Source organism: Daphnia magna, linkage group LG9 (assembly GCF_020631705.1).
Source record: "Daphnia magna isolate NIES linkage group LG9, ASM2063170v1.1, whole genome shotgun sequence".
NCBI lineage: Eukaryota > Metazoa > Arthropoda > Branchiopoda > Diplostraca > Daphniidae > Daphnia > Daphnia magna.
In genome coordinates this window covers 5,324,868-5,345,270 of record NC_059190.1, presented here as the reverse complement: position 1 = coordinate 5,345,270, position 20,403 = coordinate 5,324,868, and the positions used below count along the sequence as shown (strand labels likewise).

Here is a 20,403-nt window from a genome sequence, read left to right as displayed (position 1 = left end):
TAAATTTTTTTATGCCAAACGACGCGTTTTTCTTTACTCTATTAGAATATAATGCACGTTTTTGAATTATTTGAACTAAAAAAATGCTTCCCTGTACCCCAAATTAGTTACACTTAAATGTTTTACAGAGAAAATTAAGATTTGTGCTTGCGCCACCAGGGGCACTGGGATCAATTTCAAGTGCTCAGATTTTTTCTTCTTTAAGGCCCGTTCAGACTACACTTTTTTTTCCCGTATTCCGGAGTCCGGATTTTTTTCAAGAAAAAAAATCCGGACGACGAAAAAAGTACCCGTTCAGACTGTCTTTTTATTTTTCCGATTTTCTGAAAGTCGGCGACAAATTTAGAAGACGTTGCCAAGTCACGCTGCGCCGTTTCTAGCATGAGTTTGATACAATTTACCTAGATGGCTTCGTTTTTGACAGTTCGTCTGCAGTGTTTGTTTTTTTCTGAACGCTTTCCTCTTATTATTAAATGGAAGTGGAGGTAAAACACATTGAATTTGAGTTTTGGAGATGGAAAATTAAAATGAGTATAGCCCTTATTCAAGCTTGGCGTTTCGGGAGAATTCTAAAATATAAGGCTCTGCAACGGAAACGTCGTCCACTCGGTCGAAAGTGGACTAGAAAACATAACACTGCAGAAAATCGAGAGAAACATTCTTGGTACAACACCATCCTCAAAGAGGCTGCAGTCTCTGACCACTACACCTTCATTACTGCAACAAGAATGACTCCTACCATTTTTGAGGGGCTGCTTCAACGGATTGCACAAGTTGGGCACAAACAAGACACCACGTTCAGGAAGTGTATTCCACTGGGTTAGTGGTATATATTTATTTTTGGTTTTTAAATACTATTGATTTTATGTAATCCTATCCTATATCCTAAATAATAATATGTCTTTTGACAGGTGCCCGACTGGCCATGTCTCTTCGTTACTTTGCAACTGGGGACAGCTTGCAGTCCATCGCTTTCGGATTCCGCTGTGGCAAATCAACTGCTTCAGAGATTGTCATTGAAATGGCCAAAACTATTTTCACAGTTCTATCCCCTGAATTTCTGAGAGTCCCTACGACGTCTGAATGGAAAGAGATAGCGAGTGATTTCTTTATCAGGTGGAACTTTGCAAACTGTTGTGGCGCGATTGATGGCAAGCATGTAAGTATTCGATGTCCTGGAAATTCAGGTATGCATCTCATTCTACATATCACAAAAATTCAATGACACATTAAATTATCTTGTTTTCGTGACGTACAGGATTGGTGTACTACAACTACAAAGGCTTTTTTAGCATTGTTCTCATGGCCATGTGTGATGCGAAATATCGCTTCACTCTCTACGACATTGGTGCATATGGGAGGGAGTGTGATAAGAACGTCTACAGCACATCACACATTTCCAAATCCTTTGACACAAATTCAACTGGCTTTCCACCCGACTGCAGTCTGCCATTCACGGTAGATGGAGACTATCCTGAAATGCCTCACGTCGTTGTTGCTGATGACGCATTCTCTCTCAAACGGTACATGCTCAAGCCGTACCCAGGCCGTACAACTGGAAACATGCCCCGGGATAAGGTTGTCTTCAATTACAGGTATATTTATCTATATTCAAGCTAACCATTATCGTCATTATGATACTAATCAATGGTCTTTATTACAGACTGTCAAGAGCCCGAAGAATAATAGAAAATGCCTTCGGCATTATGTCTGCTCGATTTCAGCTCTTCTTGAAAAGTATCTCTGCCGATCCCAAAAACGTAAACCATTTCGTTAAAGCCGGCCTTGCACTTCACAACTTTCTCATCACGCAAGATAAAAACTATTCAGATGCTGATTTTGCTGATCGTTACCTACACAATGGAGTGGTGCAGCCCGGCCAGTGGCGTCGAGAGTTAAAGAAACGAACCACTTGTTTCACAAAGTTGGCCTCGAGTTCATTTAAAGGAAATGGTACCGGAATGTGATTTCACAACGCCTTGACCTCTAATAGAATACTATTAAAATAAGAAAAGTTTACTACGAAAAAAATTTTAATTTCCTGTTAGAACTAATATTTATACTAATATGTTTAGCAGATTAAGTGTCCCATGGCAAAGTGCTATGGTTAGATTTCTGATCAACTACACTTTACTGCGCACAACATGGTTTATCGATACGCTGTGCATACAACACTATCTATGTCAGTACCGAAGGTTATAGCCCAGTTATGAAATTAATCCGATCAGCTGTAAAACAGAGGCGAGTAAAGGCCCAACAGAAATTAGCGTTACATTATCTGCTCTGATTCATTTTGAATTGACTAGTTTCACGCACGATGGTGATCGGCACAAAAAGTGGATTAGTTGTTACGTGTCGGGACTTTAACAAGATTACAAAATGAAAACTGATGTAACGATTCTTTTTTTTAGAGAGAAAGTAACTTAACGGGATGGCAAGATCCATTTCCTCTACAGCTCTGGCCAGGACAACATGGAGAACCGCGTTTTAACATCTGAAAACGACCAGTAAATCAAAAGTATTAGTCATTGAACCGTTTTTCTCCTCAAATTATTAATCAGTCATTGCATTTATTTATGAATTCTCGAAAATTGTATTTCTGTTTCTGTAGCATCAACTAGTGCCACTACGTTGAAGAACAAGATATGTCCAGGCAATTCGACTGGTGAGATTCCTGATTAGCATCCGCCACAAATTGAACGTCTTTCAGGATTATCTTCTTTGGTAAAATTTCCACATTGGAAATGATGACATGAAATAAGATTGATCATGATAATTAAACTTTTTACTTACTATTACCTATTAAACTGGTTCGCAATTAATTTTTTTTTCTTATTCTGCCAATAAAGATTTTCCATCCCCATTCTTATGGCATCTCGAGAGTCTTCATCAGGAAGGTCAGCTACTCGCAAGGCAAAGTTTTGACAAAAAGAAGTCCAGTCCTGCTGGATGGGATTGAGGATTGGGCTAGAAATCTGCATGCTTTGGAAAACTTCGGGCTTGGATTTGGCAATGTCTTTCAGTGAAGAAAGAATTGAACCAAATTCAGAGTCAAAGTTGTCGTTCGTTGCATGCCTCTTTCCTATATTAGGCAAAAAAGAGTAAATTATTGCTATGTGCTGGTTAGTGACTAATATGTTTCACCTCTTTTTCCTGGAGTTGGGCTGGGTGTCGATGGAGATTTAAACGAAAGACATTTTTTTTTTCTTCTTCGAGTTCTGTTCATAACTAAGACTGGTCTCTAAATCATTTGATGAATTGTTGGTGTTGTCATCATTCTCATAAATTGTTATAAGATCCGAGTGTAGATCAACCGATATGTTGTCAGTACTATTTTGTGGACCTTCATCAACGAAATCACCATCTGTATAAATTGAAAATAAATTATTAATAAGTGTCAACCAGGCAAAGTAATAATAGTGTTTTGTTACTCTCATCATAAAATAGTCCATTCTCAAATAAATCCATGAATTTTTGTGCACGACGGTTCTGCGAGTTTTCTTGACTCAAGTCTTCGTTATTATTGCCTTCTTTTGTAGTCGCTTCAGTACCATCGGTTGCACTTTGTGAAATACTACTGAACCTTCTTTTAAAAAAAGGGATTAATATATAATTTGGATATTTAATATAATTGTATTAATTTTACTCAGGCTCGAAAGAGTGGGGAATCAAAAAGGACATTTGATTATAAAAAATCCACACCTTCTTGCATTTCTTACTGTCCTCAGTTCCAGTACCAGATCGATCATCATGATTAGCTATCTTCCGTGCTTTCCTGAACTGGTCTTTTAAATAAGTCCAGCGATCTTTGACATCAAGCGGGGCTATAAATGAGACAGAAGGTATATAAGTATTAAGTACTCTTTTAATGAACGAATGTATTTTCTTACAGCAGCCTTCAAATTGCTTTGCAATAGATGCCCGGGCCTTGGCTTGCACATCTCCTTTCTTATAGTCCTTCATCGTGGTGTCGTACAGCACTGGATACTGTTCTACTTCTTGAATTAGTAGTTCTGTGTCTTCTTTTGCCCACTTGAAAATGTTCTTCTTACTTAAAGAGAGTTAAAAATTAGTGAAAAGTTATTTATTGATGAGTTTTAATTACTAAAAATACAACACTTACCTTTTGGGCATATTATTGGGACACGAATTTCTCTTTGTATCACTTATATTAATAACCTTCCTTGGAGATTTAATTTTTTGAATGGCATTGGCCATTATTATCAAAATTGTCACTTTAAATTCAAAACAACAATAAAAACAATTGTAAAACAAATTTGAAACAGTTGTACAGTTTATTTGTTGTTGCTCTACAAGGTTAAAATAGAACAGTACGCGTAAAAATAAAAAATTCTGATTGGTTGGACAAAAATCCGGTCTCAGAAATCCGTGAACAAAAAACCGGACTCCGGAAAAAATTAGAAACATTTCTAATTTTGAAACATGGATTTCTGAGCCCGGATTCCTGACTTTTTGGAGAAAAAATCCGGAAAAAAAAATCCGGACACCGGAATCCGGGAAAAAAAAGTGTAGTCTGAACGGGCCTTTAAACACAGCTAGATTATTCGTATTAAAAAAATTTAAAAAAATTTAATTTTATCATAAGAAGAATGAATTTAATCTGTTTTGATTGTTGCCGTAATGTATAACAACAAATTCACAGACATTCTTTTAGTTGTTGTTATGCATTACAGCAACAATCAAAACAGATGTAATACTTTCTTCTTATGATAAAAAAATCTATGATTTTTTATTTTACTTTTTTTATACTCCCCGTCTGAAAAAGTGGATAATGAAGACGATGAGTGACTATTATTACCAGCGTTAGCAGCACTAACAGTTTTCTGGTATAGTCGTCGGAAAGAAGTTTGGAATAAATTTTTTGGCAAACCATCTTCTGGTGTTCTTCTCTCTTTCATCGCCAAGTCTGTCTCTTCATTCTCGGTAACGGGTTTTGAAGAAAATGAAACTCCCATTTGTTTTGCAACTTTAAGAACATTCTTGATGGCTGTGTTCCGCATAGCAGAATTGTTGATCACAAAAAGATTGTAGTTTGGATCCAAGATGGTAGATAACAGGTATGTGGGATCAAAATGTGACGATGAAGGGACGGTTATAAAATCAAATCTTCTTTTCAGATCAACCAGCATAGCGTTAGATACAAGATTCAAGCCAACTACTTCAGCACATGCTTCTAAATGCAGTTTCAGTTCTTCAATGGTCGGGATTGCTGCTGAAAATGTTATGTACTTGCTTCCACTAACAAGCTGTGTGTACAGTGCAAATGGGGCCAATAGATCAACTATGGACTTCAACATCGCCCAGTCAGAATTCGACAATCCATCCCAGCCTAATTCTTCGCAGACTTCATTCACATATTTTCGCACTTGAATGAGCCTCTCAAATACGAGGTAGTTGGATGATTACCTTGTGGAGCAATCAGCAATCAGTTTTTTGTTGCATTTCGCGATCAACATTGGAGTTGCTTTTGAGGAAGTGTTAAATTTACTTACAAGCCTTTTTGCGCTTGAAATGACTTTCACAAACGCGGGCACAGTGGCAGTTGAATTTGAATTGGACGTTGAGCTCGACTTGAATTTATCAAATATTGCCATGACCAGTTGTAGCATATGGCTTATGCATGGCTTTCTTAACAGTTCTTCTCTATCTTCGGCTGGTGAACTCGAGCTTGTCGGATTTATGAATGTTCTTAGAGAATCCGTGAGTTGATTCTCAAATTGCTGATACTTCACCTCCTCATTTTCGATGTTAATCTGATGATGGGTTTCTTCACTTGAGAGCTCGTCAGAATGGGGATCAATTTTTGAACGATCGTCAGAATCAGGTTCAGTGTTTGAATCTGAGTGTAAAATAATAATAGAAGTTCTTTAGAGTCATAATTCATTATAAAAAAAATACCTCTGTTCTGGTCAACATCCGAATATAAGCTAACTTCTTCTGATTCCTTGTTGCTCTCGTTGACAACAGAGTTGATAATCTCTTCCATGTGGTTAGATTGGTCTAGTTTAAAAGCCTTAACCATATTGCTCCCATTATCAGTTACAATAATGGGAACTTTTAAGTTCCATTCCTGAAACGTCCTTTTCACAAGTTCACCAATTGCATCCCTGGTGTGGGGAGGTGGGAAAGGAATAAATTCAATTACAGCTTCCTCAAGTGTCTTGTCAGCTGAGACGTAGTGAACAGTAATTCCTGAACGAGAGGTAATTAATTAAATTTGCAGCGGTCAATGAAAACAAATTTACCTTAACAAGACGACGTAAGCATTTTTTTTGTCCAAATATCGGCAGTAGACAGAGGCTTTGATAAAGCATTAATTATTCGATTTCGAATTAAACTTTTCCTTTTTTGGCTATAGCCAAAATGTCCTTGCGTAAGCACTTTCTATTTTGAATCACGTGACGGGGATCCAATTCACTGATGTATTGTTTAAAATCCAAGTTTTCTGCCAAGACATATGAAAATGATGTTGAGCCAGCAAAAAAAGAGAATCTCTTACGTAATCTAAGTTGCTTTTTGCTGTTAACCCCATAAAGCGTGTTCTTCGAATTGATCTCCTGAAAATAAATAATAATTATTAAAGACTGTACAAAAAATGAACTAAAAAAATGATTAGTTGATATGATTACCTGCAATAGATTATGTTGATTTGTTGAAGTTGACTGATCCCGTACTTTGCTTTTGCTTTTTTTGGCTGAGCTAGCATCTCTTTGGTCTGAAACTTCTTTTACAAAACTAGCATACTCTGTTTCATAACAGGGCTTTTTAGATGATTTTTCAGGTTTGTTGTGTTTTTCCCATTCATTAATGCCTTGCAGCTTTCTTTTTTGCATTGGCTTTTGTTTGTTTTTGTACTATACACAAAGAAGTTGTGTATAATATGGCGTTTTTTCGATTGTTGAGTGGCAGAATAAGAATGCTCATCTGACTCAAATTCTTCGTCAGAGACATAGTTTAAAGCCATTGTCGATAATTTCCCATTAATATTCTTTCAAAAAATTGCTTAAAGAAGCAGAACTCCAGAACACGAGATAAGACTTCAGAGAACTCTAGCAGAAGACTAAATGACGTATTGTCTTATGCGGCCTTGTCAAGTTTTATGTAGTCGTCTGATCGAATGACGATTTCTGGCAATTTTGAATTTTCCTTTTTGCTCAATATTTATTTTGTAAATAACGAAAACAATTAACGGTTATTTTAATTTTGCATCGTTTCGTTATTCGTTAGTTAATGGGACCAAAAAAGGCTTCGTTAACGGAGGTTTTCGTTAATCGTTAAAGTTAACGGCCCGTCACTACCTCGATGTAAGACGTGATGATAGTGAAATTTTTAAGAAACTTGAAGACTTCTTTCACTATCTCCCATTCTCCCGGTTGCAATTCATTCTTCCTAAGATCCTTGTCTTTTGCGATTTCATTTATGGCGTTTTCCAGCCACAATGAGCCCTTAAGAAAGTAATAAGTTGAACTCCAACGAGTTTGAACATCCAATATGGGCAAGAGATCTCCCTCATCTACTCCATTCAGCGTGGACAACAATACTTCTTCCTCTTCGTATTGCAATTTAGAATTACTCAAATTAAGGTCCATCAGAATTTTTTTGAATTTCTGAATTCTTTTTGGGGAAGCCCTGATTTATGTTACTAGATTGCGCAACTGTAAAGAAATTACATCAGTAAACTCATTCAAAACTCTATTGTAATTTCATTATTACCTTGTCAATAAGCTTGCACTCCAGTGCACATTTTATACAGAGATTCAATATGTGTGCGAAACAGCGTATTCACTTGTCCTTATTGAATGGGTTTGCAATTTTTTTTTCTGTAAGCTTGACAATTTGATCGAAAAATGTCTCGTTTGAACTCGCATTGTCAGTGGTGATGGGTAACAACAAAAAAAAACAAAAAAAAACAAACAAAAGTATTGATTGACCACATTACATTAACGATATGTGAGGAACTTGCCTTTTCCTGAAGATTATACGACTGAATGGTTTCGTAAAAACTGTTTGCCAGGTTTACACCAGAATGCTCCCCTGGCACGTGCTGGAATCCAATAATAATATCGGATGGATTGAACTTTTTATCTAGGAACGTTGCCGTTATGCCCATGAAAGCAAGATTATTTTGAGATGTCCACATGTCGGTCGTTAAGGAAACTCTGTAGTGATTAAGCTTCTGGACAACCTCATCGCCTCGTCGTGACACAGGTTTTCATGACCCTGTTTTTAACACTGGTACCCTAGAAAGTCTTATAGAGTGGTTGCAGTTTGTTTATAAATCTCTGAATTGCAGTTTCTCCGCCGATGGTGAACGCATGATTATTTGTCATCACGAACTCAATAAAGGCCTGATGGGCTTCTTCAGGATCAAACTGTTGATACAAGTAAACAAATGACGTGAAAAGAAGTTAAAAGGAACCACAAAGAGAAATTATTATAATAATCCATTGGTTTGTCTGGGCTCTCACTTAAGGCTTGCGAAGGTGAGACCTAACAATAAATGGATTATTATTATTTATGTGATTGGAAATGTAGTTTTACTTTAAGATACCTTGGCCTTCATCAATAAAACTTGGGTTGCGAGAGCAATTGCCATGAATAACTCTCTAACCCAGCCATCTCTAATAGCCTGTTGCGATTCAGAAGAAATGCCCTTGTATGCACCAAGGACCTCCAAGTTGTTTTGATGACTTTTGGTTTCGACCAAATAGATGAATGTCTGGGGGAGAAATTTTGGGAAGAATTGGGCAACAATCTAATCCGTGTTTCCACATAGAATTGGAAATTGAATAGAGACACTCACTATTTAACAATTTTAACTTATCTAAGTAACGAGTTTTCGCATCACTAACAAGTCCATTTGCATAGTAGGAACACGACATAGTTTTACACTAACACCAAAAACAAAACGATGAATGACGTGGAACGAAACACTAACTTTTTCAATGAAACTTTTAAATTTATTCATATTTTGCACAATAACAAAATACAGTCGTAGCAGACAGATTCGGCCATCGAATGCTGCGCTGCACGATAAAATCAAATGCGAAAAAAGATGTCGAACAGCCCTATTAGCGGGAATTGTAGTTAACTTTATTTCATTAATTGTACACCTTAATTTTCTAGATCCCCTTCCGATATCCCGTGAATTATTTCAGAATTTAATTCTGATTTTCGGGTGCGTTTCTTAATATTCTTATTTACCCCATCTTTTTCACCATCTTTTCGTAGTATACAGCTGATCATAAAACGCTGCATTTCAGACAGCACTATTTTATCGCTCTGAAACGAGCACGAAGTTCTGTTGTTACCGTTGCTACTCTGTTATCTTTATGTTGACATTTATCAAGATCAAATTCTTATTAAGTCAATAGTGTTTGAATTTGAAAGTCAAGTTGAATTTGATTCTCTGAGATGGTACATAATTCTCTAGCGTTTTTTTGTTGGCAGCAGTGATCGACACTAATTGGACAGAATCCCAACGCATGCCCTAAGCTGATGTCACTAGTAGAGGTTGAGGAATCTTGTGCCAATTTCTTTACGACTGCTTCTTTGAGTAATGAACCGAGCTGAGAAGGAACTGGCTTTGTATGCGTCGAATGCGGGACCACTATTGATGAAGAACCATTTGTTGGCATGCAATCCAGCCACCGGCGGTTATCGTTACCATCCAACGGAGAAACATAGATCAACATGGAATCACATTTCCCAGTTTTCTCCAAAGAATGAGACAAGTAATGTTTTATGCAAGTATTAGTGGTGTGTTTTTTTGCTAGTGCAAAACCACATCGCTGCCCGTCTTCACCAATTCCAGTGCAACGCTGCAAATTAAAAAGTAAACATATAATTTATATCAAATTTTGGTTTTTCAATTTACCTTAACGCCCAAACAGTGAGCTCTCCTCCATCCGTAGTGTATGCTTGTTGTCAATAAGGTTAACTCTTTCAGTTTAAAGCTAGGTCCCTTTGACAGATGAATATTGTAAAGGGATAATAATTTTTATCATCCTTCCCTTTACGGAATAATTAAATTAAAAGCAGGCTAAAATAAATAGCAGAGACGGCTGATCCACAATGCAAATATATTGGTTACTAAGTCTAAGTCTACAATTATAAGTTAGATGAGGTGTGACATATCGATTGGGATTAGTAATAGCTACTCTTTGGTTTTTAGGGAGATTTACATGTAAGTTTGTCTTCCGTAATATGAAACACCAATGTTTCGACATCTGAAATAGTGGGAATGCCCTACTAGCATCGTCTACTAATGTTGGCGTAGCCAGTTCTACAGTTGTATTTGGCACTTTTTTGGTTGATCCTCTGACTCAGCGTCATCGTCATAAATATCTGCTACACTATCTTCTGTTTGACTTCTTCCACCGGCTTCGACAATAATTCTACTTTCCTCAATGTCTCCTATGGTTGGGTCCTGAAATGACTGTTCATCTTCACTTTCATCTTCATTATATTCTTCTTCCTCTTCAATTTCTGTTGCAATCTGATGTTCCTGGTTTATAAGAAAAAAAATCTATTAATAAATGCACAACAAGGCAGAATCTATAAATAATTTATTGTGTCATTACTTTTTTTCTTCGGCTGTTGCCTGTGGTTTAGCCTTAGATTGGGCATTTGCCATTGGCCGCGTCTTATGGAACGAACTTTTGAAAACTGAGAAAAATTAACAAAGGATATTGAGGGAAAGTAACACAAAATGAAATACTCATTGTTAAATCAGACTTCAGAACTTCAGTTATTACTCTACTATTTCCTTTATTCTTTTTTGTGGATAAACATGCCGACGATTCTGCGTAATCCGATTGATGCATCTCCCGTCTTTTCCTGTTTTTTTGCCAAATTTGGAGGTGCCGATATTGAACCGGGCATAGAACTAACGTTTTCACTCATTTTCGAAGAGAACAGATTAAATCACTTAGATAATATTGGCTGAACGTTCACTAACACGTGGGAAACATGTGACTGATTAATTCTAGACTGCTAATTTTACACCTAAGCCTGCCTTATATATTATGGAACAAATGTCTATTTCCGTTGCCTCATTTTCTCCTGTCAACTAGCGCTTTCGCCACCTGTATTTCCACGTGAAATTCAAGCATTATTTCCCCATTATGCAAGCGACATTTAATGTCCCAACCTGAAAATCAATATATGCTAAGAACTGGGAAAGAAAATAAAAGATTATCGCTGAAACGGGAATCGAACTTTGGTCTCAGTCAGAGGTCCTTCCCACTATCTAATACATTCATGTATTTGTACGAAGCTTTAGGAATCCTTCATTAGTAATAAAAAATATTGTAAAATACTTGTGGAATTTTCTGAATCATCACGTGTCGGTTTTATTGATCATGTACACAATTTTTTTTGTAATTTTTGCTAGCTGAATATATTGCTCCCTCATTAAACTCCAAATATAATTGAGATTACTTCCAGAAAGTAAGGGTTATAACTTATAAGTGTGAATCATCGGTGTATCTAATTGCCAGTACTCACACAAGAGTGACCATGCGCCACTGATGAGATTTGCAGTTTATAAATGAAAATTATACAGGATAAATTAATGTTTCATACATTGAAAACAAACAACATGTAGGGGAAAAGAAAACGACATTTGCACTAGAAAGATTTTGAACACACCGATTGATTGCGTTTTTATTCTGTACCTTGAAATATTGGGATACATTTTGTCTCAGATTATCGTCCTATTCCAGATAAACACGCTCACAACATATAATTATACTCCTACTAGAAGAACAAAATTTTCATTTGCTAATAACAAGGAATCCAGCACTGATAGTATTGTACTTTATGATCATCAATGATGTAGAAGTGGAATGACACAGCAACCTTTTGACATAGGCAAAACCCAGAATTTAGCTGCAAGTCGTACAAAATTTATTGCCAGGATTGTACATTCTGCTTCCAATCCATCTGATTTATATATATGTCAATATTCTTAGATTTCATCTTGTTACATTTACATTTTCCACCTTTTTCCCCACCCTTGATTGTAGTTATGTATTGGTCTCTGCCAGATGGCGGGTCAATAATCCAGACACGATTGTCACCTGATGTCTGATCAGTGTGGAGTAAACCGTCTGAGCGATAGGACCATAAGAGTGTGCTGTGTTTACGCTGGCTTCCCCTCGAGGATTCTTTTCCCTCTTTCTTTTGCTTTGTCTACTGCCACGTCCCCTTGGATCAACGTAACTATTGACCCAATCTGTTTGTATCATCCCCATCGTTAATTTTATCAAACTAAAAACCGTAACAATCTGCTTCGTGTACAAGTTTCATGGCCTTGTAAAATATCTGACGGACACACAGGATTGTTAAAGAACCACAAGTTTGACAGCCATTCCCTTTTCGCACAGATAGTAGGGAAACCGGGTCTATTTCGGCCAGCTTTTGTTTTTTCCCTGCAAATTTTAAACCGTAAGAGATATTTCATAATTATTTGTTCTGAAATGAAGTAAAAAAAAAACAAGTGAAAAAAAGTTATTTTGTGATTTTTATCTTAGAATTCTAGAATTGGAAATCTATATTTGAAACAAAAACACAGTTTTAAATAAAATGACCGAACTAACCCTGCGCCTGAGGTTAGTCCGGTCACTCTAACTATTCACAAAAATATAAAAGTTTGTCCATTTAGCTTGAAGGACAGCACGACCGGACCTGGTTGGTGTTTATCAAATTAAAATTTCTCAGTGAGTCATGAGTCAGAAAAGCAAAAAAAAATTGGCTTTCCGGATTCGAGGTTACCGGTTAACAAGCTGTTAACAAGGTGAGAAAACTGAACATAAGACTGACCGGTTTAACCACCTGAAGTTGATCGGACCAGCCCCGATGAGGGATCCCAACGTGATTCCAGATTAAAAAATAACCACAAAATAAAATAAAAATTCAAGATAAATAACAATATTCCAGAAAAAGAGAGTTTTGTTTTTTTTTACAAAAAAAAAATTTATATAGTGTTTCATATACGCGTTGCTTAACGCAGAAGTTTTTGCGACGCTATACAAATTGGTTGCAATATGGACAACAAGATGTATTTCAACAAATGTTTGTTGAACTATTCGATTTTTTTTAAACAAAAATGCAGCACGGCATTGTTCACATAATATATTTTTTTGCAAATAAAAAAATATTATTCAGTATATTTAAAGTTTGTTGACCGGAATAACCCCTGACCAGAATAGCCCCGGTAACTCCTATCCTTTGGAGTCCTTTTTGGTATTGATTTTCAAATGTTCCTTCAATGTACTCAAACAGGCAACTGGATTTTCAAGATTGAACACTGACTTCTTGATGGTTTGGTCTGATTCTGAAATGTTTTCAAGTTCCTAAATTCTCCTAACCACTTGTGCAAGCACTTTATTGGGTGATCTGATAAGTAACTTTATAATTCCAATGAAAGTTTCAAAAGGGAAAGCAGAAATTGAATCTAGTGGGTCACCAAGTAGAACAAGATGCATGTAGTTCAGGGGAAAACAAGATATAATGTTCATTTTGAAATCTAGTAAAGGGCTGAAACCTTTATGATGTTGTCTGATTAACTGAGCTTGGAAGGGCGCGTTAGTTCTAAGAGAAATACCAGTAACTTCAGGAAATGTGCAGTGATACACTGTGTCATAAACACGTTTCTGGTTGCAACGTTAATAGACAAAATATTCCGTATGCGCAGTTATTACTTTAAGAATTGCCCTGGCAGGAGCATCACAGACGAAAGAAGAAATTTCAATGGAATAAGTTAGCCCCTTAAATTTGAGAACTTTACTTTGTAGAGCCACCAGTTCTTCTAAAAATGGCCTAAAATATTCTTCAAGATTTGTTGGCTTTCCTTTGCCAACAAAAACGCTGATGACAAATGGCAGAGCATCAAGCGAGTTCATTACTCTAACAATTATCGGCCACAAGTCAATGGAGTTAGTTTTGAAAATTTGAGTCCCGTCAACATTAACTTGAATTTCGATTACAATTGATTCTTTCTTTATCATGCCTTTTTAAACTTTGCCAATAGACTCTTCTTTAACGAAAAGTGAGATTTTCAGAATGGTCGTTGGATATGTTGGTATATCGCGTCATATCCTTTTAATAAGTTTTTCTACTTCTCAAGGGCCGCTAAGAGAAAGTTTTGTTCTTGCGTATAGTAGTGCGAGTTCTTTTACAATTTCATCCTTGCTTGATAGCAAACATTGTCCCACGAAATTATCAGAGCTAGCAATATTACTGGTTACAAAAGGAATCCCAGATGTATCATCAATAATTGGAAGTGTAACACTGAGGCTAGAAATGTCGGATGCATTATTTAGTTCTTCCCTAAAATAAAATACATATTTTTAGGTGAAACAATCAACGATAAACGAAGCTTTACTTTCCAATATTGGTTTATTATCCCACACAGCACGCTGACGTCTTTTAAAGGATTTTTACTCATCCTTACGGCCGTACTAGGATTTCTTTATTCTGCCCTGAAATCCTACAATGACGACTTTTAGAAGATTTTTGCAGGTTTTCATGACCGGCAAAAACTTCTCTAAAACATGGATTTTTATGGTCACCAATGCTCTCATTTAGGCGTTCACTGGGACGAATTTTTGCTCTAGATAAAAAAACGTCATAAACATTCTTCTGCCGTCTTTTTTTTTAATACTCTTTTATTTTCTGTTAATTTGCATTTTTCACATTGTATCGAAACACCCCAAAAAAACATAAACAAACAAAAGCAAACCAAAACAAACAAAAAATTTTGCTCCTCGGATGCAGACGTAATTAGGACAGAGAAAAGAAAATTTGACAATGTTGGTCTTAGTGCAAAACAGAAACAAAGGGTGCGTCCAGTCGGTATCCAATCGAATTATTTTTCGAACAGCTGATTATCAAAGTTCTTGTACAGCCTGAATTAGATTTAGCTTTCGGCATTGCCAGATTCTGATACTTTTGTTTGTTTGCAAGAGCAGTATGCTTTGAAATATTTTTACGAATTGTTTTGTTTGGGTGAAGTGCAACTAATTTGAAAATGGATCTGAGACCACTTTTGGGAATAATTTCATTTCTGCAACAAGAAGAAGATGACGAAGAAGAAGACATTTTAGCAATTTTAAGCATCATTAAGGTAAAATGTCACATATTTTTGTTTTTCTCGATGTAAACAAACGTTATTTTCAATCTAGTTCGTAACCAAAAACGGAAACACTCCGTACAGGATGTCTTTGCTGCTAAAGTGGATCATGAAGAAAAGTCAGATAAGGCTTATTAGAGAACAACGACGCACGGAAAGAATTGTTCTTCCAGGATATGCAGAAATGGTGTTTCGTTACCGAGACATTAAATTTGCAGAAGATTACTGGATGGGTCGTGAAAAATTCCAAGTACATTCACTTTCAATTAAATAATAGGCAAAATGTACACTATTTACATATAAAACTTTAAAGGAACTACTGCAAATTATTGGTCCTGCATTGTGTGAGACTTTTATTAATGACGTGGAACCCGTAAAAAACAAGCTACTTTTAGGTATTTGGGCATTGTCAACCCGAGAAAGCTTCCGTGAAGTTGCCAATCGTTTTGGATAAAGAAACCGAAGTAATATTTTCATTTAAAAGAACGGGGTTTGTGAAATTAAATATAATTTTTTCAGGTTCTGCCCATAATATGTTTGTGAAAGTTTGCAGTCTAATTTCTGACAATTCTCAATTTTTTATTCAATGGCCACAAGAAGAGAACTATGCTCAATTAGCTGCACAGAATAGCTTTCCTGATGCACTTGGTAGAGTTAAATTTCTTAAATTTCTTATTTGAGGTGACCATCCATTGTTGAAAATTGAACAATCCTTTTTTAGGATTCTTCGATGGCTCTTTCATCCCACTCATTAAACCGAAACACTCTGGAGAAAGCTATTTTAATCGAAAGAAGTTTTTTTCTGTCACGCTGCAAGCAGTATGTACGGGTGACCAGCGTATAATTGACGTCAGTGGCGGTTACCCATCGTCAATGAACGATAAACGTGTTTTTAAATGTAGCTCGCTTGGAAGAGGTCGTCTTGAACGTCTATTACATGGAACAAATTATCATTTACTTGGGGATGGAGGATATACCTAGGGCTTTCGAATGATGGTTCCCTTTAGGAGAGATCATGATTTGCAACAGGTATTAAACCAAAAATTAATTTCCCATTCACATTAATATTAATGTCCATATACGGTTAGTTTGAGATTCGTTTTAATGCAGCTCTTTCAAGTAACCGCCAAATTATCGAGCGGGTTTTCGCAAAATTAAAAGGAAAATTCATGAGATTAAAAACCTACGACGTTAAAAATTTAGACTACTTCAACAACATGATCGTTGCAGCATGTTGTTTGCACAATTTCACTCTCGACTTGCCGTTTGAACTCGACGACGATAGGGAGCATCAAAATGAACTGAACGATGACTTTGACTTACAAGACGAAGATGTTAATGAGGAACTTGACGACAGGGCAATCGAAAAAAGGAATACTATTGCAGCGTACTATGCTGAGATCCTTGAGGAAAGTGAAGGAGAAGAAGAACAACTTTCGCATTTCATTCATCATTATTTTGAAAAAACAAAAAATTTGTATTTCGAAATCATCGACCATTTCTGTTTAATAAAAAACATTAACATGTTTCTAAGACTTCTTTTTAAACATGTCTATAGAAAAACCAAATGCAATTTTTCTTATTTGTAAAGCACATTACATGAATAACAAAATACAGCGCAAGTGCGCTAGGGCCTTCTTGCATACACTTCAAATAATGTAAGAATACTCCGAAAACTACTTTAAAGATTGATTTGTTTGATTAATGTTAGAAATCAATGCAGAAGCTAGTGCTGCAAAGTGTTGACCATTTTTTTCCGCTTGAACGGCTTTTCTTTCACTAGATTCCTTCAGCTCTCTGACGAAGCCTAGTAAAATGTCTTCATTTGCTTTGCTGCTTTGAAAACGCAGATCTTCCTTCTCCTCTCGCCTTCTTTCTTGAACCATTACGTCCTCGTAGAAATCTGATGCTTTCAATTATTTCTTCTTCATTTTTGTTGGGCCACTATCATCAGAATCGTCATCTTGAAAAGAACTTGCACCCTTTTAAAATTACAAACAAAATTAAATGTCAGATTACTGTGCTGAGAATTATTAACAATCTGGATACAAGTATCAGTAATACCTTTTTCTTTTTTCCAATATCACTGATATTGGGAAGGGCAATTTCAGGTTTGTTGTGCAACGCATCGTTTAAAACATCGTAGAATTTCCAAGCCTTTCTCAGTCCAGTACCATCCCGGAGTTGCTTGTATTTTTGCACAAGATTTTTCTACTTTATGTGGATTTGTGAACCACTGTAGCGAGGTCCTCCGTCTTTGGCCAACTCAATTGCAATCTAACTTAAATAAATGAATTTTTCTCTTACTAATGCTGAATTATTGAAGAACACTCACGTCATTCCAAAGGGATAGGGTTTTCCAATTTGGCGATATTTCGGTTTCTCATTAAACTCTCTCCAAATGCTAATTAACCGGAAAACATACGCCTCGAGCCTAAACGACTTTTGCTTGAATTTCCATCATTAGCATGAGATGTTGATGGGAGTTCTGTAAATAACAACAAATCGATCAATTAACAAGCATCACAATGTAAAGTTTACCAATAATGGTTTCTTGCCTTCTCCACTAGCGAAATTTTTAGGATGATGTCCATACGAATTAGTTAAAAATTCGTGGTCTGATGGTACTGCCGGTCGCCTTACGTTACCTTAACCAAAGAATGCAAACGTTTTATTCTAAAAATTATATGATTTAATTCAATGAACGGATTACCTGTGGGATTATTAACGGAAGGACGTATGTTCAGAAAGGATAACGAGGCAGTTGTCGTGGCAATTTGAATATCATGGTTGTTAGGAACCTTCAAAATATTCCGCAATTGAAGTGTGCTGGCCAATTGTACAGCTCGAGCTGCAACTATAGGTGTGACAGCTTGACTAGCACGAGCTGCAAATATAGATATGGCAATTTCAATAGCACGAGCTGCAAGTATAATAGGTCTGCCATATAAGTTACCATGAGATACAATTGTTGGTGTGTCAACCTGATTGGGACGAGCTGCAGCTATAGATGTGACAGCTTGATTAGCAGGAAGTGTAGCTAGAGGGGTGGCAGCTTGACTAGCATGAGCTGCAAAAATAGATGTGGCAATTTCAATAGCACGAGCTGCAAGTATTAGGTCTGACAAATAAGTTACCATGAGATACAAGTGTTGATATTGTAAGGAATGCATCAGCTCAATCTTTCTTGGAAAAATATCCTCCCTCTCATTCCTGGAAACAAGTAATTTTCCTTTCCATCCTTTCATTACGCTCACCTTGCGTTGGTGATCGCGTTGACTTTGTTTGTCATATTGGTGGCAGCGATGGGATCATCATCACCATCGATCCCAACCACGAAGTTCTATCGACCGGAATTCATTGCTGGGCCTTCATTTACCTTACGTTCAAGAGATCGAGCCACTGAAAGAACAACCAAGAGCTGACATTCTACTCGCTATCACGTTTTATTTTTATTCACAGTTACGTTCGCTGGAATGCTCTGGAACGCTCCGTTTATCGATGTTTCCCATCAGCTCTCATTTCTCACTGTTCCAATTTCATTGTCTTGTTTTGCTAGATTGCGGGACGCAATCTCCCATTTCCCCAAGGCATGTAAGGAATGCATCAGCTCACTCTTTCTTGGAAAAATAGCCTCCCTCTCATTCCTGGAAACAAGTCATTTTCCTTTCCATCCTTTCATTACGCTCACCTTGCGTTGGTGATCGCGTTGACTTTGTTTGTCGTATAAAACCCCATCAATTGTAATTCTTCGTTAGTCAACGCTGGGCTGTTCACCCAGTCTAGTGTTGATTCACCCCTTCACGAGTCAAGTGTCAGGTCGTTTATTCGACCTGTTACTGGCTTGCTCGTTCCCCGTTTAAACTTGTCTTATTTGTGTCTTTGTTGTTGCTTGACGCTGGCTATACGGCTACGGCCTGTGTGTATGCCTCCAATCGTTTGAGACATTCATCGACTTGTTTGAATCATGTTAACATTTTACGGGAATATACCATCGAACGAAGTCCGCAGCTTCCCTTAATCGAGTTAAAGCTATTTACTTAAAGATGAAGTAAGTAGGGGTTTTACAATATGTCAACTTGATTAGGACGAGCTGCAACTATAGGTTTGATAACTTGATGACCATGAGCTGATGCTGGGGAAACTGTAACGACACAATCTGAAACAAAAGTATTGATCAGATTCATATATCATCATAAACATGCTTAACATGACATAACTTTATTTGAATACCTGTGTGATCAGACATATCTGTAGATATCATGGGACGTTGGACTGCAGCAAGAATAGGTCTGGACAAAATGGGACCATTACCAAGTCCTTCAAAATACAATATTAATTAAAAATTAAGAAAAAAAGACAAATTTTTATACTTTGCATAAGTGATAAGTCATGCGATACCGTAACCTCCGTGTAAATACCTCGCTGATTTGCGAAAAATACATTTTTAAATTATTCGGAAAAAATAGAACTTTACAAACCTTAATAAATTTTTTTTTATCCTTATGGCGGGTTGATTTTTCCGGCGGCCATATCTTTGTTCCGATTAAGTCCGGAATTTTTTACAAATTGCCCATTGGGCATTTTTTCCACGACCGCGATTCGATCGTGATCCATGAACCCCTTCCTTTTTTTTTCGCCCGGGAAAACGCGCATTCCATTCAAGACTATATTATGAAAATGTAGATGACTTTTTTACACTGGGGAAATCAGCCGCGCGGATATGTGTTCGCGACAAAGAAAGAGTTAAGCATTCTTTTGCGCCCTTTGCCCCCAGGGGGAAAAAGTCATACTACATTTTTCCTGTGTCGTTGTAAAAAATAGGAAGGGTTCATGGATCACGATCGAATCGCGGTCGTTGAATAAAGTCCCAATGGGCAAAAATTAATCGGAGTTGTGATCTTTCACGAATACATCTTTAACAAATGTATTTGTAAAAAAATTTTAAAATCTATCCCCAGTATTTACCTCGCAAATCAGCGAGGCTTACGGATATCCGCGCATTTTCTAACACTTGTGGTGGGTACTGTACTACGATACTTTTAGGCGTAGTTTGACGACGTCTTTGCTCTCGTTGTTCCGACATTTTTCTTCTGTCTGCTTTTTACGAAGCTACATACATTTGACAACTATTACTAATAAAACTAGTTTGGCAATGTCTCAAATGCATTAATCTCTAGGTGGTTTCACTTGCGACTAATATTTCCGCAACATCATTGGTTGTCAGAGATCACGTGATCGAAAGT

General features: G+C 36.8%; 2 protein-coding genes, 1 long non-coding RNA gene and 2 pseudogenes across 6 annotated transcripts; 2 read left to right on the top strand and 3 right to left on the bottom strand.

The window, feature by feature from the left end:
* Window positions 1–205: 205 nt before the first annotated feature.
* LOC116930764 (protein ANTAGONIST OF LIKE HETEROCHROMATIN PROTEIN 1-like) lies at window positions 206–2,028 on the top strand. Of its 3 annotated transcripts, none has more exons than XM_045178932.1 (5): window positions 206–485; window positions 550–819; window positions 912–1,187; window positions 1,259–1,595; window positions 1,664–2,028. In XM_045178932.1, the coding sequence occupies exons 2-5, from the start codon at window positions 729–731 to the stop codon at window positions 1,965–1,967; spliced, it is 1,008 nt and encodes a 335-aa protein (XP_045034867.1). In that variant the 5' UTR covers window positions 206–485; window positions 550–728; the 3' UTR covers window positions 1,968–2,028. The 3 variants fall into 3 exon arrangements, with proteins under 3 accessions (XP_045034867.1, XP_045034866.1, XP_045034865.1); XM_045178931.1 differs by having other exon boundaries at window positions 206–819; window positions 1,664–1,760; window positions 1,831–2,028; XM_045178930.1 differs by having other exon boundaries at window positions 206–819.
* A 2,649-nt stretch (window positions 2,029–4,677) lies between these two features.
* On the bottom strand, window positions 4,678–8,370 carry LOC116930762. Of its 2 annotated transcripts, XR_004398550.2 has the most exons (5): window positions 7,735–8,370; window positions 6,651–7,676; window positions 6,267–6,578; window positions 5,920–6,213; window positions 4,678–5,860 (listed from the first exon to the last, which is right to left on the bottom strand). XR_004398550.2 is itself a non-coding variant. In XM_032938168.2 (2 exons), exons 1-2 carry the CDS (start codon window positions 6,041–6,043, stop codon window positions 5,424–5,426), a joined length of 561 nt encoding a protein of 186 aa, XP_032794059.2. In that variant the 5' UTR covers window positions 6,044–6,206; the 3' UTR covers window positions 4,678–5,423. The 2 variants fall into 2 exon arrangements, 1 of the variants encoding a protein (XP_032794059.2); XM_032938168.2 differs by lacking the exons at window positions 6,267–6,578; window positions 6,651–7,676; window positions 7,735–8,370 and having other exon boundaries at window positions 5,920–6,206.
* A 5,009-nt stretch (window positions 8,371–13,379) lies between these two features.
* Window positions 13,380–14,033, bottom strand: LOC116930514 (annotated as a pseudogene).
* Window positions 14,034–14,944: 911 nt separating this feature from the next.
* LOC116930761 lies at window positions 14,945–16,767 on the top strand. The gene is made up of 5 exons (XR_006651301.1): window positions 14,945–15,151; window positions 15,210–15,621; window positions 15,677–15,805; window positions 15,879–16,186; window positions 16,246–16,767. It is a non-coding gene; the product is annotated as an uncharacterized LOC116930761 (long non-coding RNA).
* Window positions 16,768–17,073: 306 nt separating this feature from the next.
* LOC116930760 lies at window positions 17,074–20,374 on the bottom strand (annotated as a pseudogene).
* Between the last annotated feature and the right edge of the window lie 29 nt (window positions 20,375–20,403).

What these genes read in the sequence shown, in the direction of transcription:
- LOC116930764 (XM_045178930.1), top strand. Translation starts at nt 474, where the DNA reads ATGGAAGTGGAGGTAAAACACATTGAATTTGAGTTTTGGAGATGGAAA. An exon ending in TCGATGTCCTGGAAATTCAG is followed by an intron (nt 1,188 to 1,258) that starts GTATGCATCTCA and finishes CGTGACGTACAG; the next exon opens with GATTGGTGTACTACAACTAC. An exon ending in AAGGTTGTCTTCAATTACAG is followed by an intron (nt 1,596 to 1,663) that starts GTATATTTATCT and finishes TCTTTATTACAG; the next exon opens with ACTGTCAAGAGCCCGAAGAA.
- LOC116930762 (XM_032938168.2), bottom strand. Translation starts at nt 6,043, where the DNA reads ATGGTTAAGGCTTTTAAACTAGACCAATCTAACCACATGGAAGAGATT. An exon ending in GGATGTTGACCAGAACAGAG is followed by an intron (nt 5,861 to 5,919) that starts GTATTTTTTTTA and finishes TTTTACACTCAG; the next exon opens with ATTCAAACACTGAACCTGAT.